This window comes from Pygocentrus nattereri, chromosome 18 (assembly GCF_015220715.1).
Source record: "Pygocentrus nattereri isolate fPygNat1 chromosome 18, fPygNat1.pri, whole genome shotgun sequence".
NCBI lineage: Eukaryota > Metazoa > Chordata > Actinopteri > Characiformes > Serrasalmidae > Pygocentrus > Pygocentrus nattereri.
In genome coordinates this window covers 3,134,465-3,153,804 of record NC_051228.1, presented here as the reverse complement: position 1 = coordinate 3,153,804, position 19,340 = coordinate 3,134,465, and the positions used below count along the sequence as shown (strand labels likewise).

At 39.2% G+C, this 19,340-nt stretch overlaps 1 protein-coding gene across 1 annotated transcript; it reads right to left on the bottom strand.

The window, feature by feature from the left end:
• Positions 1-2,259: 2,259 nt before the first annotated feature.
• Positions 2,260-16,203, bottom strand: LOC108444565 (protein mono-ADP-ribosyltransferase PARP14-like). Its single transcript, XM_037547426.1, is given in 16 exon segments — positions 2,260-2,834; positions 3,213-3,387; positions 4,767-4,915; positions 5,746-6,387; positions 7,342-7,548; positions 7,657-7,836; positions 7,954-8,016; positions 8,504-8,653; positions 9,007-9,082; positions 9,084-9,314; positions 9,416-9,652; positions 9,787-11,606; positions 12,089-12,316; positions 12,439-12,642; positions 15,594-15,812; positions 16,023-16,203. Coding segments are annotated over 16 exon segments (5,043 nt in total). The 3' UTR covers positions 2,260-2,553.
• Between the last annotated feature and the right edge of the window lie 3,137 nt (positions 16,204-19,340).

Genomic DNA, 19,340 nt, shown 5'->3' with positions numbered 1-19,340 from the left:
TTATAAGTATAAGAAAGTGTATATATTATAACTATAAGAAAGTATATATATATTATAAGTATAAGAAAGTGTATATATATTATAAGTATAAGAAAGTGTATATATATATTATAAGTATAAGAAAGTGTATATATTATAAGTATAAGAAAGTGTATATATATTATACGTATAAGAAAGTGTATATATATTATAAGTATAAGAAAGTGTATATATATATTATAAGTATAAGAAAGTGTATATATTATAACTATAAGAAAGTATATATATATTATAAGTATAAGAAAGTGTATATATTATAAGTATAAGAAAGTGTATATATATTATAAGTATAAGAAAGTGTATATATTATAAGTATAAGAAAGTGTATATATATTATACGTATAAGAAAGTGTATATATATTATAAGTATAAGAAAGTATATATATATATATATATATATTATAAGTATAAGAAAGTGTATATATATTATAAGTATAAGAAAGTGTATATATATTATAACTATAAGAAAGTGTATATATTATAAGTATAAGAAAGTATATATATATTATAAGTATAAGAAAGTGTATATATATTATAAGTATAAGAAAGTGTATATATATATTATAAGTATAAGAAAGTGTATATATTATAACTATAAGAAAGTATATATATATTATAAGTATAAGAAAGTGTATATATATTATAAGTATAAGAAAGTGTATATATATATTATAAGTATAAGAAAGTGTATATATTATAACTATAAGAAAGTATATATATATTATAAGTATAAGAAAGTGTATATATATTATAAGTATAAGAAAGTATATTTAAGTATAAGAAAGTATATATATATTATCACTATAAGAAAGTATATATTATAAGTATAAGAAAGTGTATATATATTATCACTATAAGAAAGTATATATTATAAGTATAAGAAAGTGTTTATATATTATAAGTATAAGAAAGTATATATATATATATATATATATATATATATATATATATATATATATATACTTTCTTATACTTATCAGCTCCACTTACTGTATAGCTGCACTCTGTAGTTCTACAGTTACAGACTGTAGTCCATCTGTTTCTCTGATACTCTTTTACCCTGTTCTTCAGTGGTCAGGACCCCATGGACCCTCACAGAGCAGGTACTATTTGGGTGGTGGATTGTTCTCAGTCCTGCAGTAACACTGAGGTGGTGGTGGTGTGTTAGTGTGTTAGTGTGTGTTGTTCCACTCACTGTCCACTCTATTAGACACTCCTACCTTGTCGGTCCACCTTGTAGATGTAAAGTCAGAGACGACAGCTCATCTGCTGCTGCACAGTTTTTGTTGGTCATCCTCTAGTCCTTCATCAGTGGTCACAGGACGCCACCCACAGGACGCTGTTGACTTGATGTTTTTATAGCCCTAACTGGAATGCAACATCTTTCCTCTCTCTAGAATTAATAGATTTAGCATTACAGTATATTGTCATAAATCAGTTAGAATCATATCAATTATAGCATATCAGTGCTGTCAGAACAAATCCTATCTCCATTACATATCTCCATTTTCATTTTTCACCTTTTCCACATACTTAAAGAAAATGCCCAACGACCTTCACATTGTTTATAATGTGAAAAAGAAACGGCCCAAAATTACTTGGAACAAATTCTGGTTCCACTTACATTAAAAGTAAAGTAGGTTTTTTCTTTCTCATGTAAAATTACCATTTTGAAGATACTGTGGTGTCGGGGGCTCTATATGGAAACCAATGTTATGGGTCTGGAACATTTAAGTTGAGGGGGCCCAGGTCCAAAGTTCAAGGTCCCACAGTAGTTGGGCCCCTCGCTCTCTCTTTCTCTCAGTTCTAGACAGATGAGATCATTTAAAGTACCATATGTTGTGCCTTACTTTCACAAAAACAACTGGCCTATATATTCTTTGTAATAAACCTTTTTATATACATGCAAGACAGTGTCAGCGGAGATTCCTTCATCATCTTCACTATCTGATAAACAACAATACAAGGTTTTGTTCTAACATCAGCAACATACACGAGTAAGCACTTACAGTTGAACTGTATTTTCTATTATTTTGGAAGTAAACACGTAGTATATGTGAATAAATATTGAAGGTCAACAAGCCTTGACGTCCCACTGGATCTCTAAACAGACATATTTCAGTATGAAAAAAACAGATCTATAATAACCTGTTTATTTTTCCAACGATACAGTGACATAAGGAGGAAACATTTTTGATGTCAATCATGAGTATTTCATATAAAACAGCAATATTGTTGCCTTAATAACCATTAAAATCTGTAGAATATAATATGACACCATAAACAAAGTAGGTCTTAATTGATAAACATTAGAAAGCTATTTTATTAGTGCAGTATTTTAAATGTATTTGTTTCATTATGTATTAATATCTTCTGATCTATTAGCGTATCCCCACACCTAATAGTTCTATCCATTACAGCAACTAATTCAACATAATCCATAAGAATGAGAACATAACAGAAAATGGAAACATGGATAATCATAATTAGTCCACAACTGCTGATTAAAAAGATCTACTGAAAGGTGATCAGGTATTCCGGATACGCCTGCACGTCATGGAAAATCACAAACATGCTCGGGTTTTGTTGATTATCAGTGACGCTGTCGTATAAATCTGTGGCTGTAGAGCTCTTGGCTGGAGGGGAAATTAGACCACCTCTTCCTTTGGTGTAGTCACCAACCAGCACTCTGGCCAGATACATGCGCTTATGACCTTGTTTGTCTGGCTTGGAGTATCCCCTGGCTGAGTAACCTGGGTCAACAGCAAAATACACGCCATTCCCAAACATGGCACCTTCAGACAAAAAAAAAAGAAAACAAGACACATGACATATTGCAGAAACTAATTTCTAGTAAAAACTCTAAAAACATATGACAAATTTGTAGACAATGGGCTTCATTCACTAATATTGTCCTAATTTATTCCTTAAATGTGCTCTTGAGAAAGATCCTAAGAAAAAGTCTACTTCAGATTCCTGACGTGTTCATAAAGTGCAGACTTGTTCACACCTTTGTGCCCTTGTGTAGATTCTGTTCTTGCCTAAGAACAAACCTCAAATAAGAAAATACTAGTTTAAGGCAATCTTTGTTAAACTTCCTGAGTTTTAAGAAGAATGTTTTAACTAAGAACGGTTGGTGAAGGAGGCCCAATGTTATTATAGCTGGACTATACCATGCGTGCCAGCATAGCTCCTGTTGAAGCCATGGTGGTTGATCTTGTCTATGTTATCAGGGCCGGTGCCGTGGAACAGCCTCTTCTCATTGTTCTTGTGCTTGTTCTTTTCTTCAAAGTGCTTCTTCTTAATCTTGTAGTTCTTCCACAGAGTGCTGTTCTGGACTCTCTCGATCTAAGAACATCACACAATACAAAACACTCTGAAATTTGTCCGCTTTATTTTGTACCACATGAAGTTCAGTCAGTCATTAAATCAATATTTTGCATGTACAGTTATCATGTCAGTTTTTAAAGAAACCTTTGACTAGAGCAGGGGTCGCAACCCAAATGTTAAAAGACCCTGTTTTGTTCTTTCAACCAAAAATCAAACCACTTTGTGAGGAACAACATTTTATGTTCATTTTACCATCTTGGCTGTAAATATGTGCTGACTTACACAGACTTACTTCACTCTGCTTTAAGCTTTAGCTGTAGCCGCTTTTCTTGCATCTCCGGCAGGAAACATTTCATCAAAAGTAAAGCAGTTTCTTATAAACTGTTGTGAATGTCAATGTTCAAGTTTTTATGAGGCTGAAGTCATTTCTCATTCACCAGCTTCTCCTTCAAATTTTCCCATTCCACCTTAAATGTTGCCCAAGGGACCAGAATGTAACTGCTGCACCATGTAAGATGGAATGGAAAAATTCAAACACAAGCTAGCGAATAAGAAACCAACATCAGCTTCACGACTTTTTAGTGTTTGACAGTTTCTCTTTGCAGATTAAACATATCAGGAAAAAAGCTGGAGTGCTTAGGAACACTAATAAATCCATTCGTCTCCAAATTAACGATGTTCGTTTTAAATCTCTCTCTTTTCCGTTTCATAAGCTACTAGCTGGGTGATACTGTCGTCTGTGTTGCTATGGTGACCAGCCGTCTGCGCTGATCTTCAGGGTTAAAGGGTGAATCAGCAGTTCTACATTAACTCCAGCGTTTAAGACCATTTACTGTTAAACTGTGTTGAAGGATCAGCAGAGCTTTATTTTACTGTAGAGGAGGATTATTTTATTATTACCTACTGATCTGATTCAGCTGTGGATTTGCATGCTGCTGACCCCTGGACTGGACTGCCACTAGTTGCAGTTTCTAGTCTATGAAGGACCAACTGGGTGAGCCATTCTGCTACAGCCCCACCGGCAGTGCTGCGGCTCCATTTAGTTAAGAACACCAAAGACAGAAGCTGATTGTGGGTGAAGCAGCTAAACAATGACCTTTACCTTTAATTAATTTCATTTAATTAGGAGGTCCTGGATCCCCCAAGATCCCCTGTATTACTTGCTCCCACCACACTATAACACGGGGCCAGAATTGAATTTGTATAAAAACAAATAGTGATTGTTAAGCTTACTATAGCAATATCTCTTGGAAATAATGCTTGAGCTGTGAGGGTTGTTTGGCTCTATCTTACATTTCACAACAGATACAACCAATAAAAGACTTCAAGCTGCTGTATGAGAGTTTTATATCATGGGTAAAACACATGCATAGAGCAACCTTTCTTAATAATCTTACGTTAAGAATTTCATTGGCCAGCCCAGTTTTCCTGAACTCCGTCTCCACATCCTCGTGTTCCTGGCTGCCTTGTTTAATTTGGACCCGTGTAACAAACTTGTCATCTTTCATTTTCTCCCAGTGACCGGGCAGAGCCACTGAGGGCTGGTCTGGAAAAGAAACAAGGGTATACCAGTGAAGGGTGGCACAAAAAGGTTATTTGAATTTCAAAGAGGAACTGCTTTTCTCAATAAGTTTAAAGAACAATTCTTCAGGAAAACAAAAGCTGTTCTTCTATGGCATCGTTTAAATACGGAAACCCTGAAAGGTCACGAGGCTTAAGAATAACCTGAAATAACCTGTTTTTTACTCAAATTAATTACCTCAAGGTCATAATCTTGAGATACTTTTTAGGGAGAATAATTATGTCAAGAAATGAAGGGAAAACCTAAGTGCATTACACACTCTGTCCTGTAGATGGCTTCAATATGCCATTCACACAGGTTTCCACTCCCCAGGCCCATTGTCCAGTTTTCAGTTGTTTCCTTGACTGGAAACTGACCACTATATAGCACCTTATTTTGAACTTGGTCTCAAATACTAAGACATTGTTTCAGTTCTTGCCAACAGACATCATTATATTGTATCAGAGCCCCATTTGAAATGTTTTAAACTCAGATTGTTTCAGATGAAGGGCTACACAAATATTTCCAAGATATTGTTTTTCAATCTAAATGCATGCCAAGTGTTTTTAGGGAATATGCTGCATGTCAAAAAAAACACTTCCAGAACTTTATCTTGAGATAATAATTACAAGATGATAAATTTGAAAAAAGAAAGTTTCTTTTTCACCCATGTTTTTTCGATGGCTCTGTACAGTGGCCGATTTATGTTTGAGTGTACACTGCAAGGGTAATACAGATGTGCAGTACAATAGAGCATATAAGCTGAAATGGAAGGTTATAGCTGAAGGTTTCAATAATCATATCAAGCCTCTTACCTTTCAGGTCAACCCTCTTCAATTCAATCCTTCTGCTTCTTGAATAAGCCACTCTTAGGGTTAAATCAGCCTCAACCTCCTCGTTGTTGATCTTGATCTTTACGCGAGGTTGTTTTTTCCCAAAAGCCTCCTCCAGGTCATAGTTAGTGTAGATATCAAAGGGTACGAGATTATTTGTGCTGTCCAGATACTGCCACTCTACCAAGCTGCTGATCATGAAGGCTTCGCGTTTTCGGGCTTCGTTCTTCTCCACTTTGCGGATCATGTCCCGGATGGTGCCCTCTACCTTGACCACGTCTCGGGTCAGGCCCTCCACGGTGATAACCGGCTCGGGACCGTTCTTATTAAGCTGGATGCTGACCGTGAGCTCCCTCTGCAGGTTAGTCAGCATCTCTGCGTCTTCTCTGGTGAAACTGTTGATGACGGAGTCCCGGATGGATGAACTCATCTGCTCTTTGATGATGAAGCTGTTGATCAGTTCTCGGGCTTCATTGAGGTCCCGCTGGGACTCTGCACACAGCTGAAAGACCGCCGGCTCAAACTCCTCACTCGCCATCACAAAGTCCTCGTGTACAGAAGGGAATTGTCGACTGGCTTCTGCACTGTTGCCCGTAATGTAGCTGGCCATAGAGTCAAATTTGTCTTTTCCCAGCGTTTCATAAAATGAAAAGGAAAACAAATAAGTTATGTTTATCATGTCTAAGAAATGATATATTTTCCACAGGGGAGACTGCATAAAGCAATCTGTAAGAGATTTGTCTGTTGGACGTTTTGGTACATAATTTCCCAAATTCCCAAAACACTGAGAATAAAATCACTGATATCATTGATAACCATGTACACACACCAGCCACTTTATTAGGTACATTAGGTTCAGTTGCTTGTTAACACTAATAGCTAATCAGCCAATCACACGGCCACAACTCAGTGCATTTAGGCCTGGAGAGGTGGTCAAGACGACTTGCTGAAGTGCAGACCGAGCATCAGAACGGGGAAGAAAGGGGATTTAAGGGAATTTGAACGTGGCGTGGTTGTTGGTGCCAGACGGGCTGGTCTGAGTATTTCAGAAACTACTGATCTGCTGGGATTTTCACACACAACCATCTCTAGGGTTTACAGAGAACGGTCCGAAAAAGAGGAAATATCCAGTGAGCGGTCAGTTGTGTGGATGAAAATGCCTTGTTGATGTGAGAGGTCAGAGGAGAATGGGCAGACTGGTTCCAGATGATAGAAAGGCAACAGGAACTCAAATAACCAACCAGAATCTCTGAGGAACGTTTACAACACCGTGTTGAAAGTCTGACAAGAAGAATTAAGGCAGTTCTGAAGGCAAAAGGGGGTCCAGCCTTTTACTAGCAAGGTGTACTTAATAAAGTGGCTGGTGAGTGTGTGTTTAACACCAGAGAGAAAAATGATAAATGATTTTATGTCTACAAGTCATGATGCAACAGAAATAAAATGGCCAGTGAGTGTAAATTTTAACTGGTAAACCTAATTCAAGTCCAACTAGGTTTTTTGGTGTAAATTCTTGTTCATTTGACGTCTTAATTGTGTGGTCATTTGCTGACTTTTTATTCGCTGAATTTATCCACCCACCTTTTAACCAGCCAAGCACAGTGGTGTCCTCCTCCACGCCCTTCTGCTGCCTCCTCAGCATGCTCTGGTGGAAATCTGACACCATTGATGTCTGGAATATCAGGAACTTCACACTCTGTAACTGAGACCCTTTTTTCTTCTTCACAAAGTCGATCACGGCATCAATCATGGAATCAGCAACAGCAGAAGGACTTGCCCCGTCTTGACCTGATCATTGACACACCAAGAAAATTGACCACTAAACCATCGCAGCTCTCCATACAAGTACTTAATGCTAAGAAACGGTGAGACGGTTCTGATCACACTGTGCCGTACCTGTGCCAAGAGTCGGAAAAGCAACCGAGGAGAACTTCTGAGCCTCACACAACTTTAAAACAGAGTAAACAGCATCCTTGATGGCTGCAGGAGTGTTTCTGCCTATGATGTGGATTATGTGACTGCATGGGAGCTGACCTCCAGAGGTCACAATCATTTCCTTCGGTTGTGATGCACTTACTATGGAAAAAATGCCATGTAAATTAAAACAATAATAAAACGGTAAGCAAAAACTCATAACGTAAAGGATATCATTTTATAAAATGATTTTATAAGAAACCCAAAGGGTTTACAGACCAATCTCTGCACATTCCTGTTCCACTGCTGGTCCAGCAGCAGCTAAAATGGCCTTGGAGACTCCTGCATTAGACCAGATTACACACAAACACAAATTTACATTAAAAAGTAATAAAAAAAATCTAATATTTCTGTAAATAAAAAGTAAAAAGTGAATTTGATTTTTTTGCCTTGCACCAAAAAATGATTAATCAAAATAAATAAATAAATACACAGGATATTTCTGGTGCACAGGTTTTCGTGTAATCATTAAAATTCAAAATATAAACAATGCACATCGTATGAAGGAACGCATACATCTCAGTGTTAAATTGTATCTTGTTTCATACATTGTTAAGAGGAAGGAAATCCACACCAGCAGGAAAGCACCTGTGGTTGGAGTCGTTGGAGTCGTAAAATTTCAACCTAAAAGTAAATCTTAATATTATTTAAATATATGTGTATGAATAGAAATGTATTTACTTTTATCATCTCTGCTTTTGCACATTAAAATATACTTCCAAATTAGCGTCTGTCAAATAAAACATTCTACGCTGGAAGACAATCCTACCTGATTTCAAAGAGAACGAACTGTTAGAGGAGTTAACGATGGCGTCGCTTTTCTCTTTGGTGATGTCTCCTGACGACACCTCCAGGGTCACATGTCCCACCTGCACCGTGTGCACTCCGAGAGTGGGAGTGGAAACCACTCCAAAGAGTCCTGGTACATAGCGCAAGGAATTGTCATCATGTTTTTTTCTAGTATTTGTTTGACGTACTTAAAATTTGGTTGACAGGCTTATCATCATTTTTACATTAGAGACAAATGGTAATTAATAGCAATGTGAGTACTGCATGAGGTGGTTTGAGATTACTTAACAGCTCAAAGCAGTTTGAGTTTGAGTTGATTCAAAAGGAAAACCTACCAGGAGGATGCGAGGATCTGGCAACAGATGCCATTTCAGGTGATTGTTCTTGAATGGCGTGTCCTCCTTTTGTGATTGGACTCCTGAAGCTCTTTATGAAACTCTAAAGGGCAAAAAGCATTACAAACCAGAAGCATCAAAATAACACCCATTGAATTTTTAACTTCTGGATTCTTTGCCATTGGCACACTTTCAGACATGCGATTGAACTTATGACGACCTTTTATCTAGTACCTGTACAGTCTCGTTGTCTGAAGGGTGCACAACCACAGTCACTTCTTTAAGGTACTGAGGCCTGACTTTGGCACTAAATTCATGAATCTCTCTCAGCAGAATGTCGGACACCAAGTCTTTAGGAAAGCCAAGATTCCCTGTTCCGATGGCCGGGAAGGAAACTGAAGCCATTTTCTGGTGTTCTGCTTTTTTAAGGCAGTCACTAAAGATTTGTTTCAATGTCTGTTGGGGTGGAAATACATATTATCATAATCTGTATATTGCACAGAACATATCTGGATATTCAATATGTCCTAATATTGTTTAACATCTCTCAAAATCACCTTAGCTTCTGAACCAGCTCCTCCATTCCAAAATGGACAAACTGTATGGAAGACCTTTTGACAATTTAAATTGTAGCCATCAGTGGCCAAAATGCTTCCATAACTTAGACATGAAGATTCAGTTCTAGAACTAGCTTCTGCCTGCAGTTGAGGACCAGCAGCCTGCAGGAGTGCTTTGGAGACAGCACCTTTGCTGAGGTTCACATCTTCTGAGATGGTGTTGACAATCACATCCGACTGCAGGGGTAAAAAGTAAAGATAATCATTAAAGGCCAGGATTATTCATACTGACTGCTGGAGCATTATTAATTAAAAGAAAGAATTTTAATAAGCTATAAAGAGTAAAAGTGTATATCTGTATGTTCACTTACGAGGGCATCCTGGATATTGCTTTTCTTCAGAAAGATTCTGAGTCCCTCTTGTGTGGATTGAGTTTCAAGGAACCCCGGCCTGTCCAGGACATCAGCTTGTGTTCCAGACAGTGGCTTTATGTTTTGTCTTTTTGTCACTCCTTCAAACTTCACAGATTCATTTGCTCTGTAACTCTGTGATTCATGAACCCTTGGTGGAACTTCAAAATGTTCCACCAACTTTGCACCTACTTTGAACTTATGGACCTGACCAGGCATCTGGACCTCAGAGAATGACTGTCCTAAATCTTCCACTTTAGCATTATCGTAGTTCTCTGTGTCCTCATTCAGCATAGCATCATCCTCAAGAACGACCACAAATCTATGTTCCTTCATCATCATCAAGAACATGCTTCCCTGCTCCCGGAAGTACTTTTTAGCACCAGCCTTTTTAATCGTCAGCCAATCAGTTTGGAGAGTTTCTGCAATTTTCTCAAATAACTGCACTGCTGGCTGGACATACATACGCTCTCCAGACAGTCGGATCAAGGGTCGTTTGGGGTCAAAATGAACTGTCACCTCATCAGGCTTTACATGTTTCTTCCAAACTGGGGACTTTTTCTCATTTATGAACTTCACCACAGCGCATGACTTGACGTGAAGCACTTCCTCGATTGTTGAGTTCATATGAATAAATTTCTCTAAGGTCTTGAAGACCTCAGAGACTGAGCCCTTAAAGCCACAAACCTCAAGTCCTTGTTTTGAGGGTTTTATCATGACAGTTTTTTTCATAGAGTTGTATGTTTCACTCAGTTGGTCATTGAGAGAGCGCCATGCTGGCTTTTCAAGCACACTTAAATCCTCTAAAGAGAGGGTACTGGATGTAAGCTCTGCTGTAAGAGTTTTCTCTGCCTCAGTCAGTGATCTGTCTGAGCTTGCAGTCAACACAACATCCTCATTTTCAATGCTGTAGACTGCACTGATTCCCTTGGATATGAACTGGTTTCCTGACATCTCCTCACAGTCCACTGATCTCAGGAACTCCAATAATGAAGGGTCCATGTTCAGAATCTTCTGTCTCATATTCAGTCTCCTCTCAAGGATCCAATTTTTGATGTCAACTGTTTCCACAGAAAGGCCATGCAATGTTAACTGATTGGTGTCTTTTTTGTATATGAGCTTCAGCTCTGGATATTTAGCTGCAGCATTTTGTTGAAGTCCTCCTTGCATAAGAAATGAGAACATGGCAGGGAGCATCTCTATGCTGTCTGAGACACTGTTCTGGTCCCTTTCCAATTGATTTAATGCTCTCTGTAAAATATCTTCCACGTGTGGCTTCAGCAGATTAATGTCCTCAGCAAGTCCTGCCACTGTCAGAACATTGTCATCCAACATCATGACAGCTTTGTCTTCCACAGCTGACCGGATGTCCTTCTCTACTGTAGACCAAACAGAGGGGATTACCGCATACTCAAAAACAGCGTAGTTGGAGAGTATTTTTCTAAAGCCATCTGTGGCATTTTGCCTCCAGTCGTCTATGTGCTTCTTGGTTATACCCTTCTGTTTCAGCAGTGTGGGAAGAGGACTGAGCTGGACTTCAGCTTTGTCCATGTTCAAATGGCAGAACAATGAGTCCATTTCTTGACAGATGGAGGATATTAGCCCCTTCTTATTGAGGAATTCTCTGATAGCAGGACTGATCTTCTCTGTGAAAGGTTTGGGCAGCGTCCATGTTGGTCTGTCTTTGCCATACAAGGCGGTAGCCAAAGACATGTAATATGGGTAGACAGTAACTACAGTATCGCTAATACGGTGTTCTTTCCCCAGAATTTTTTCCATGGCTGAAAAAGAGATGACACACATGTAAAGTTGTATGCAAGAAATATGGCCAAGTTATATATGCTGTTGATTGTTGAAGTTAAAATAGGAAAACCTGAAGAAACCTCTGAAGTGAACTATACATTTTTTTTTTTACTGAAATGGTTTGCGTACAGCTTGTTTCTGTTTGATGAACTTAAAAAATAGAAAAAGAATGCAAAAAAAAAAAATTTGCAATGTGCAAATATTTGGATAGCCTAGTACGTTAATACTTAGCAAGACCTCTTTGGCACATATCACTGCTTGCAAATGCTTATTGTAGCCAGCTTGACCCCATTTCATTCTTGTTTTTGTGAATTTAGACCATGCCATCAACATGGTGGTAGTATGAGGGAAGACTGATTGATGCAGCTCGTTATTAATTATGTATTGAATATATTTACTGATAATTGAACAGGTACATCTCCAGCTGGTCTCCATATAATTTAAAGGGGAAACTTTTTACCCTCTTGACCATGAAAGGTGATGATGGCAGCTTGCTCTTCAGGACTTGTGATGATATCCTTCACTTGTCCACCCCACCTTTCAAAGTAAAGGTATAGCAGTTCTTTAGAGGCCTCAGCTGGCACGTTTTCCACTTTAACGCTTCTACTTTTTTCCAGAGCCCGACCCGATAGAGAACACTGCTGGAATATTGTATTACTCCTGCTCTCCACAAGGAACTTCTCAGAAACTGGAAAAAGAAAATTATTAAGTTACCTTAACAATTTAGGTAAAATAAGGGACATTGTTTTCCCTTTTTGAAGAGACAACAATAATTGTTTGATACCAATACACTGCTAGTCGAGGACATACCATTAGGGTCATTAAAGGTCACAACAGCTCTCCCTAATTCCCTTATTATCTCCAGGGAAAACTCTTTTTCAGAATGACCACTGATGTTCTCCACTAAAAGCAGAAGAGCTTCTCTGGAAAACGTCTGTGGCACATTCTCCAGGACCACAGCACTGGACTTGGGACATTCCTCAGGTGGGTCCCTCTGACTCTCATCAGGTTCAACTGAAGGCAAAACCAGAGGAAAGAACATCATGAAGAAGAACACTTTCATGACACAGGACAAATGTTTTCCACTGATCTCTACAGGTGTCATAAAGGATAGAATAAAAGTCTCACCATATGGCTGTACACTGACTGGCATCCTGCATAGAATGTGATCAGTTCTGTCCAGAATCCTCTGTACAGCTGAAATGTGGAGACAAACTGATGTTTACACTCACCGGCCACTTTATTAGGTACAGTTGCTTTTTAACACAAATAGCTAATCAGCCAATCACATGGCTGTAACTCAATGCATTTAGGCATCACCCACAACCATCTCTAGGGTTTACAGAGAACGGTCCGAAAAAGAGGAAATATCCAGTGAGCGGTCAGTTGTGTGGACGAAAATGCCTTGTTGATGTGAGAGGTCAGAGGAGAACGGGCAGACTGGTTCCAGATGAAAGAAAGGCAACAGGAACTCAAATAACCAACCAGAATCTCTGAGGAACGTTTCCAACACCTTGTTGAAAGTGTGCCATGAAGAATTAAGGCAGTTCTGAAGGCAAAAGGGGGTCCAGCCTTTTACTAGCAAGGTACCTAATAAAATAGCTGGTGAGTGTGTGTTTAATATCAGAGAGAAAAATGATACATGATTTAATTCTACAAGTCACGATGCAACAGAACTTTTAATGTGCTGTGTGAAGCAGCATGGGATTGACATAAAATGATATTTGATAACTGGGGTGTCACTAGAGATTCGTGGATAGGGGGCCTCAGCCTATATTAGTGGGGTCTGAGGGCATGGTCCCCATGGGAAGTCATCTTTTTACTTTTAGAGGAGGAACAGAGAGAAAATGTTTGAGAAATTGGCTATTTGGTCAAATTGACACACAGTAGATAATCTCTTTGTAGCTTTTATTAAGCAGAGTTAGTCTGACTTAAGCGCTATAGCCATCCACTTACAACAAACACAGAGCAAGCAAAGGTCATGTAGTGTTACAGTATTATAGTGTTGTCAAATGTTGTTGTTCGTTTCTGGCTTTGGCACAAACAACTTGATGTCTGTTTTGCCCTATAACAAGCTGGACTCATCTGACAACAGTGCGCATCTTTTGGGCCATCTGAGATGAGCTTGGGCCCAGAGAACTCAGCAGTGTTTCTGCATAGCCATACATAAATTCTTTCTCCTTGCATGATGCAGCATTGGACCCAATCCAAGGTCCAATTGAACCCAAGAGGTCACACATATTCACCAGTGGTTTCCAGCCTTACCCTAAATGAATTGAGATTTCTCCAGATTCCCTGAATCTTTTCACATTATTATGTATGGTAAATGGCAAGTTTCTTGTAATCTTGCATTGAGAAATGTTCCTTCTTACGAGGTTTGGCACAAAGTGATGAGTCACAACCCAACTTTGCTTTGCTTGTCTTTAGTGGACGCTCCTTTTATGCCCAAGTCATGATATGTTCACCTGCTACTAATTAACCTGCTTATTGTGAAATGTTTTGAAATAGTGTATGTTGAATATTCTATAAACTTTTCACAGATTCTTGTTTTCACTGAATTGTATTAAAAAAGCTCGACTTTTCCAGAAATGAGGTTTGTATATAAAAAAGAAATGATTTTTATTTGTCAGGATAGAAACATTTTTAAGCTGTGCATGTGGGTGTCTTGTAACTGGCTGTTCAGTTTAAGGTTAAGTTTCTTTCTCTTAATGTGGGAGAGCAAGGCTCAAACTCATCAGGAAATACTTGCTGGGCTTCTATCACTCACCCCACCAATTTTCCCAGCAATGTAATCGTGTCACTTTGGTGCTGGTGAGGCAGTCTGATCTATTAAGTAGCCATAGTGCTGGGACATGTCCACTATTAGCCTGAAGTCGAAAATGTTATACTGTCTGACTCTTTCTGGACCAAAGAACTTCAAACATCTTCAGGCATTGGAAAAACAGGAGATAAAAGCACAATAAATAAACCCTGTGTGCTTCCAGCATGTTGTTGGTGTTGGAACAAAACCTTGTATCTCCAAAGTGGTAACTTTGCAGGAGAAGGAAAAAAAACCTTTACTTTTAATGTAAGTCAACGGAACCAGACGTATTCCCAAGTCATTTTGTGCCATTTCTTTTGGTCCATTCATCATGACATTTCCACACAATGTAAAGAGCAACAGGCACTTTCAAATGATGTCAAATACAGAAAAAACAACAACAATGGAGATGCGAGGTTTTGTTCCGACAGCAACCCCTTATTTTCTTCCCAATGTTGGTTAACCCAATTTCTACCTGCTATCTGGGTTTCTTCTATTACATGATTTTAATTGTCGCTGTCACTAACTATTCAGTTAATCTCTTATTAATCCAAAACAAAATCCAAAGAGCTAGAGGACAATCGTGTGTGTGTATTAAGTGATCATACCATCCATTGACTGGAAGGTGATGACAGCAACTTGCTCCTCTGGTATTGTTCTGATTGTCTTTATTGCACCGCCACAGCTCCCAAAGTACACATTCAGAAGGCGCTCGTCAGTGACAGCATCAGCAGGTATATTGTCCACTCTCACACTTAAAGTCCTCGGCCCAGTCGGAACTGGAAGAGCAAAGTAAATATTCAGTTCTTTATCTATCTTGATAGATATAACATTGCTCTGTAGATGCTTTGTATTTTGGTTTGTTTGTTTGTTATTTTTGGTTGGGTTTTTGGGGGTTTTTTGTGGGTGCAAACCTGGTTGCAGGACATCAGCTGCCACACCACTTTTTGTTTCAGCCTAAAAAACACACACATTGGATGAACCTGATCAACGGTCGCTGTGGTATTCAACACAAAAGTACTTCTGAGTCATAACCGATAACGGCCGTCCCTCCAGGCCATACTGTACGGGAGGGGCAGCGTTTGTATAATCTGGTGACTTTAAAACTGCAAAGACAATCATGTGGTCAAAATGAGCAAAATTAATTCACTCAAAAGTTATTCACTCTGTATTATGAATCCAGCGGTTTTGTCAAGATGGTTGCTGGAAAGGTGCTTCAGCTTCTTATAATCAATCACAAAATACAGAGAGTTTTGTCCACTTACTGCTCCACTGGGCTCTTCTGCCTGTCTCTCTTCATCACCAGGTTTGAACACCTTCAGCCTCACCAGCTGGTTTTCAATAGTTACACAGTGATCTCCCTTAGAGAGAACCTGATCTCGGGCTGGCAATGAAGAATAGTAGTTTAAAATGCTGGGATATTGCTGTTGAGTCAAACTATAGAAGAACATCCATCAGCAACATCTAAACATTCACATTTGTGCAGATGTGGATGGGAGCCTGGACATATAAGCCCACATAATGACATACAGACCCACATAAAGACACTGGCAACCTGACTGAAATGCAGTTTTCAATGGGCGAGTTTACTCACTTTCAGCCGATCTGAAGTGAACCGTAGCGGTGCGGCTCTGCTCGGAGAACCTCACCACGCAGTCCCCACCCTGAGACTTCCTCCTGCTCTGAAAGTAGATCTGGAGCTTGGCATCGAGGGTCTTGGTGGAGGCTGAGGGCCAGGGACCCTCCACAGTGAGGGGGTGAGGAAAGTCCTCCATGGCGCTCCTCCTCGCTTGGTTCTACGAGAGAAACTCCTGAAGAGACGCTCAGCTCTGATTCATGTGGATTTGTTTCGTTTCCTTTTATCATGAATAGGAAAACCCGTCACAAGGCCTGGAGCAAAATTATGTACACGTACTGAAACCTGATGGGTGGGCAGGCTCCTTGAACAAGTCCTATGTGGGATTTTTTTTATTGTACTTGCCCTGTGGAAATGAAAGCAATCAGGCAGGTCACCAATGGTATCTTAAGTTAACAGAGCAGAACTTCACTGCAAAAAATGTCATCATGTCAAGGGAAGTGATCTTAAATTTAGCTGGTATGTCTAACTTTTTTCCACCTTGAGATGGTTGTGCACTTTATTATAAGATTGTCTAGCTTATTTTCAGAATTTTCTCAGAAATGCTGCCCACCGCTCCGGGCAAACACAGTGACAACTCGTTGTAAATTCTATTCTAATTCTACTTTCGGAAGATGTTGAATGTAACTTTATATTTATATGTTCCACAGCTCTGCAACACTGTGTTAGAGCATTCATTTTAATTCAATCATTCAGCCGGTACAAAGCGGTGAAGATGAAAGAAATTTAACTACACCCTCTCAGTCTGGACCCCGGCTAGAATTAGAATTTATAACCGTTTTTCACTGCGCTTGAACACTGTGAAATTAGACCTCTGCATTTAACCCATCCGTGCAGTGGAACACCCAAATACATGCACACTAGTGAACACACACACTAGGGGGCAGTGAGCACACTTGGGTGGGCAGCCCTATCCGCAGCGGCCGGGGAGCAGTTGGGGGTTAGGTGTCTTGCTCAAGGGCACTTCAGTCATGGACTGTCAGTCGAGGGGATCGACCCGGCAACCTTCCGGTCACAGGGCTGGTTCCCTAACTTCCAGCCCACGACTGCTACAGCCCCCTTCAAGGTTAGTATCCTATTGTGCACTGACTGACCAGCAAAAGTTTGATGACACTCAGACTCTCAGTAACGTGTTAAAAACTAATGATGGTTGGGAGTAGGTCCAGGATGAGGGTTAGGGTTAGCTTTTGGGTTGAGGTGAAGGTTAGGATTAGGGTTAAGATTAGGGTCAGAGTAAGGGTCAGGATTGAGGTTAAGATTAGGGCTAAGATTAGGGTCAGGGTGAGGGTTAGGATTAGGTTTTTGATTGAGGTTAGGGTTAGAATTAGGGTCAGGGTGAGGGTTAGGATTAGGTTTTTGATTGAGGTTAGGGTTAGAATTAGGGCCAGGGTGAGGGTTAGGATTAGGTTTTTGATTGAGGTTAGGGTTAGAATTAGGGCCAGGGTGAGGGTTAGGATTAGGTTTTTGATTGAGGTTAGGGTTAGAATTAGGGCCAGGGTGAGGGTTAGGATTAGGTTTTTGATTGAGGTTAGGGTTAGAATTAGGGCCAGGGTGAGGGTTAGGATTAGGTTTTTGATTGAGGTTAGGGTTAGAATTAGGGCCAGGGTGAGGGTTAGGATTAGGTTTTGGGATGAGGTTAAGATTAGGGTTAAGATTAGGGTCAGGGTGAGGGTCAGGGTTGAGGTTAACATTAGGGTTAAGGTTAGGGTCAGGGTGAGGGTCAGGGTTGAGGTTAACATTAGGGTTAAGGTTAGGGTCAGGGTGAGGGTAAGTTATGTATCAACAACATCATATATACCTCAATACTTCACTTACATGTTGTTGATATGTTACTGATGTTAAGAGTTTATTAATCATCTACAAAGGAATACTCAAAATTGTTATTAATCACTCTCGTTAGGTTATTTTTAACTTTCCTTTTATTGACCACCAACTAACTATAACTGAACAAAAACAGAACAATAACCAGATACAAACAAGATCAACAAGACTTGGAAATACCAGCTAGATACTTTCAATTTATTGTTTAGTGCAGGTTCAAAGCGTGTCAGGAAGGTGGGGCACTTTCAGTTAAGGCTCTGTATCAATGCTGGTGTTGTTTTCCTCACATGACATTATTGATGAGTCAAAGTCTCATTATGTTGAGAACAGGTTCAGTTTTGGCAGGATACACTGAAAACATCAGTGCACTGACTTTATTTCAACGTCTTAAAATATCAGGCTTATTCTTCAGTAACTACAGGGACTTCAATGCAAAATTGTTATTGTTAGGTCATAGACGTTTGAATTAAAACGTTGGCGGGCCTGGCTATTTAAAGGGTTAATTCCACCATGTATATTGGTTCCACTTAATAGGATTCATTACGTCAACTGAATTCTAACCCAAAGTGTGAACATATTTCATTCATCTGGAACCAAATTTCAATGTAGTAAAGCGATCCCACTTTTTCAGTCACAACACCTTTAATAGCACCTTTGCCATTCGATTACTAAAAAAACTGCTTTTCCTGATAGAAACACTTACCTTCATTATTTCTATTGCAAAAACATTTGGGAAATATTTAAAAATTCAGTAAAAATTTGAATAAAGCTCAAACAAAATGATGTAAACAAATCTTGAAAATCAACTCACTGGACGACAGGAAGAGGTCGTCTTATACATACATCTTATACACCAATCAGGCATAACATCATGACCACCTCCTCGTTTCTGTGCTCATTGTCCACTTTATCAGCTCCACTGACCGTTCAGTTCCACTCTGTAGTTCTACAGTTACAGACTGTAGTCCATCTGTTTCTCTGATACTCTGTTACCCTGTTCTTCAGTGGTCGGGACCCCCATGGACGCTCACAGAGCAGGTACTATTTGGGTGGTGGGTCATTCTCAGCACTGCAGTGACACTGATGTGGTGGTGATATGTTAGTGTGTGTTGTGTTAGTATGAGTGGATCAGACACAGCAGTGCTGCTGGAGTTTTTGGATGGAGACCATCAGAGGAATCATAAAGATGCCATTAATAAGCCTGAAGACCCAAACACAAGACGGAGAAGAGAAACATTGTATATATTGTTGCCGGGACTCAACAAAGATTGCATATGATATAATATATACACATATATACATACACACACACATATATATATATATATATATATATATATATATATATATATATATATATATATACATATACGCGTATACATGTATGTGTGAAATAGAGTTCATGACACAAACGTTTTCTACTAGTCCACTGGACACATATTCACACTTAAAAAT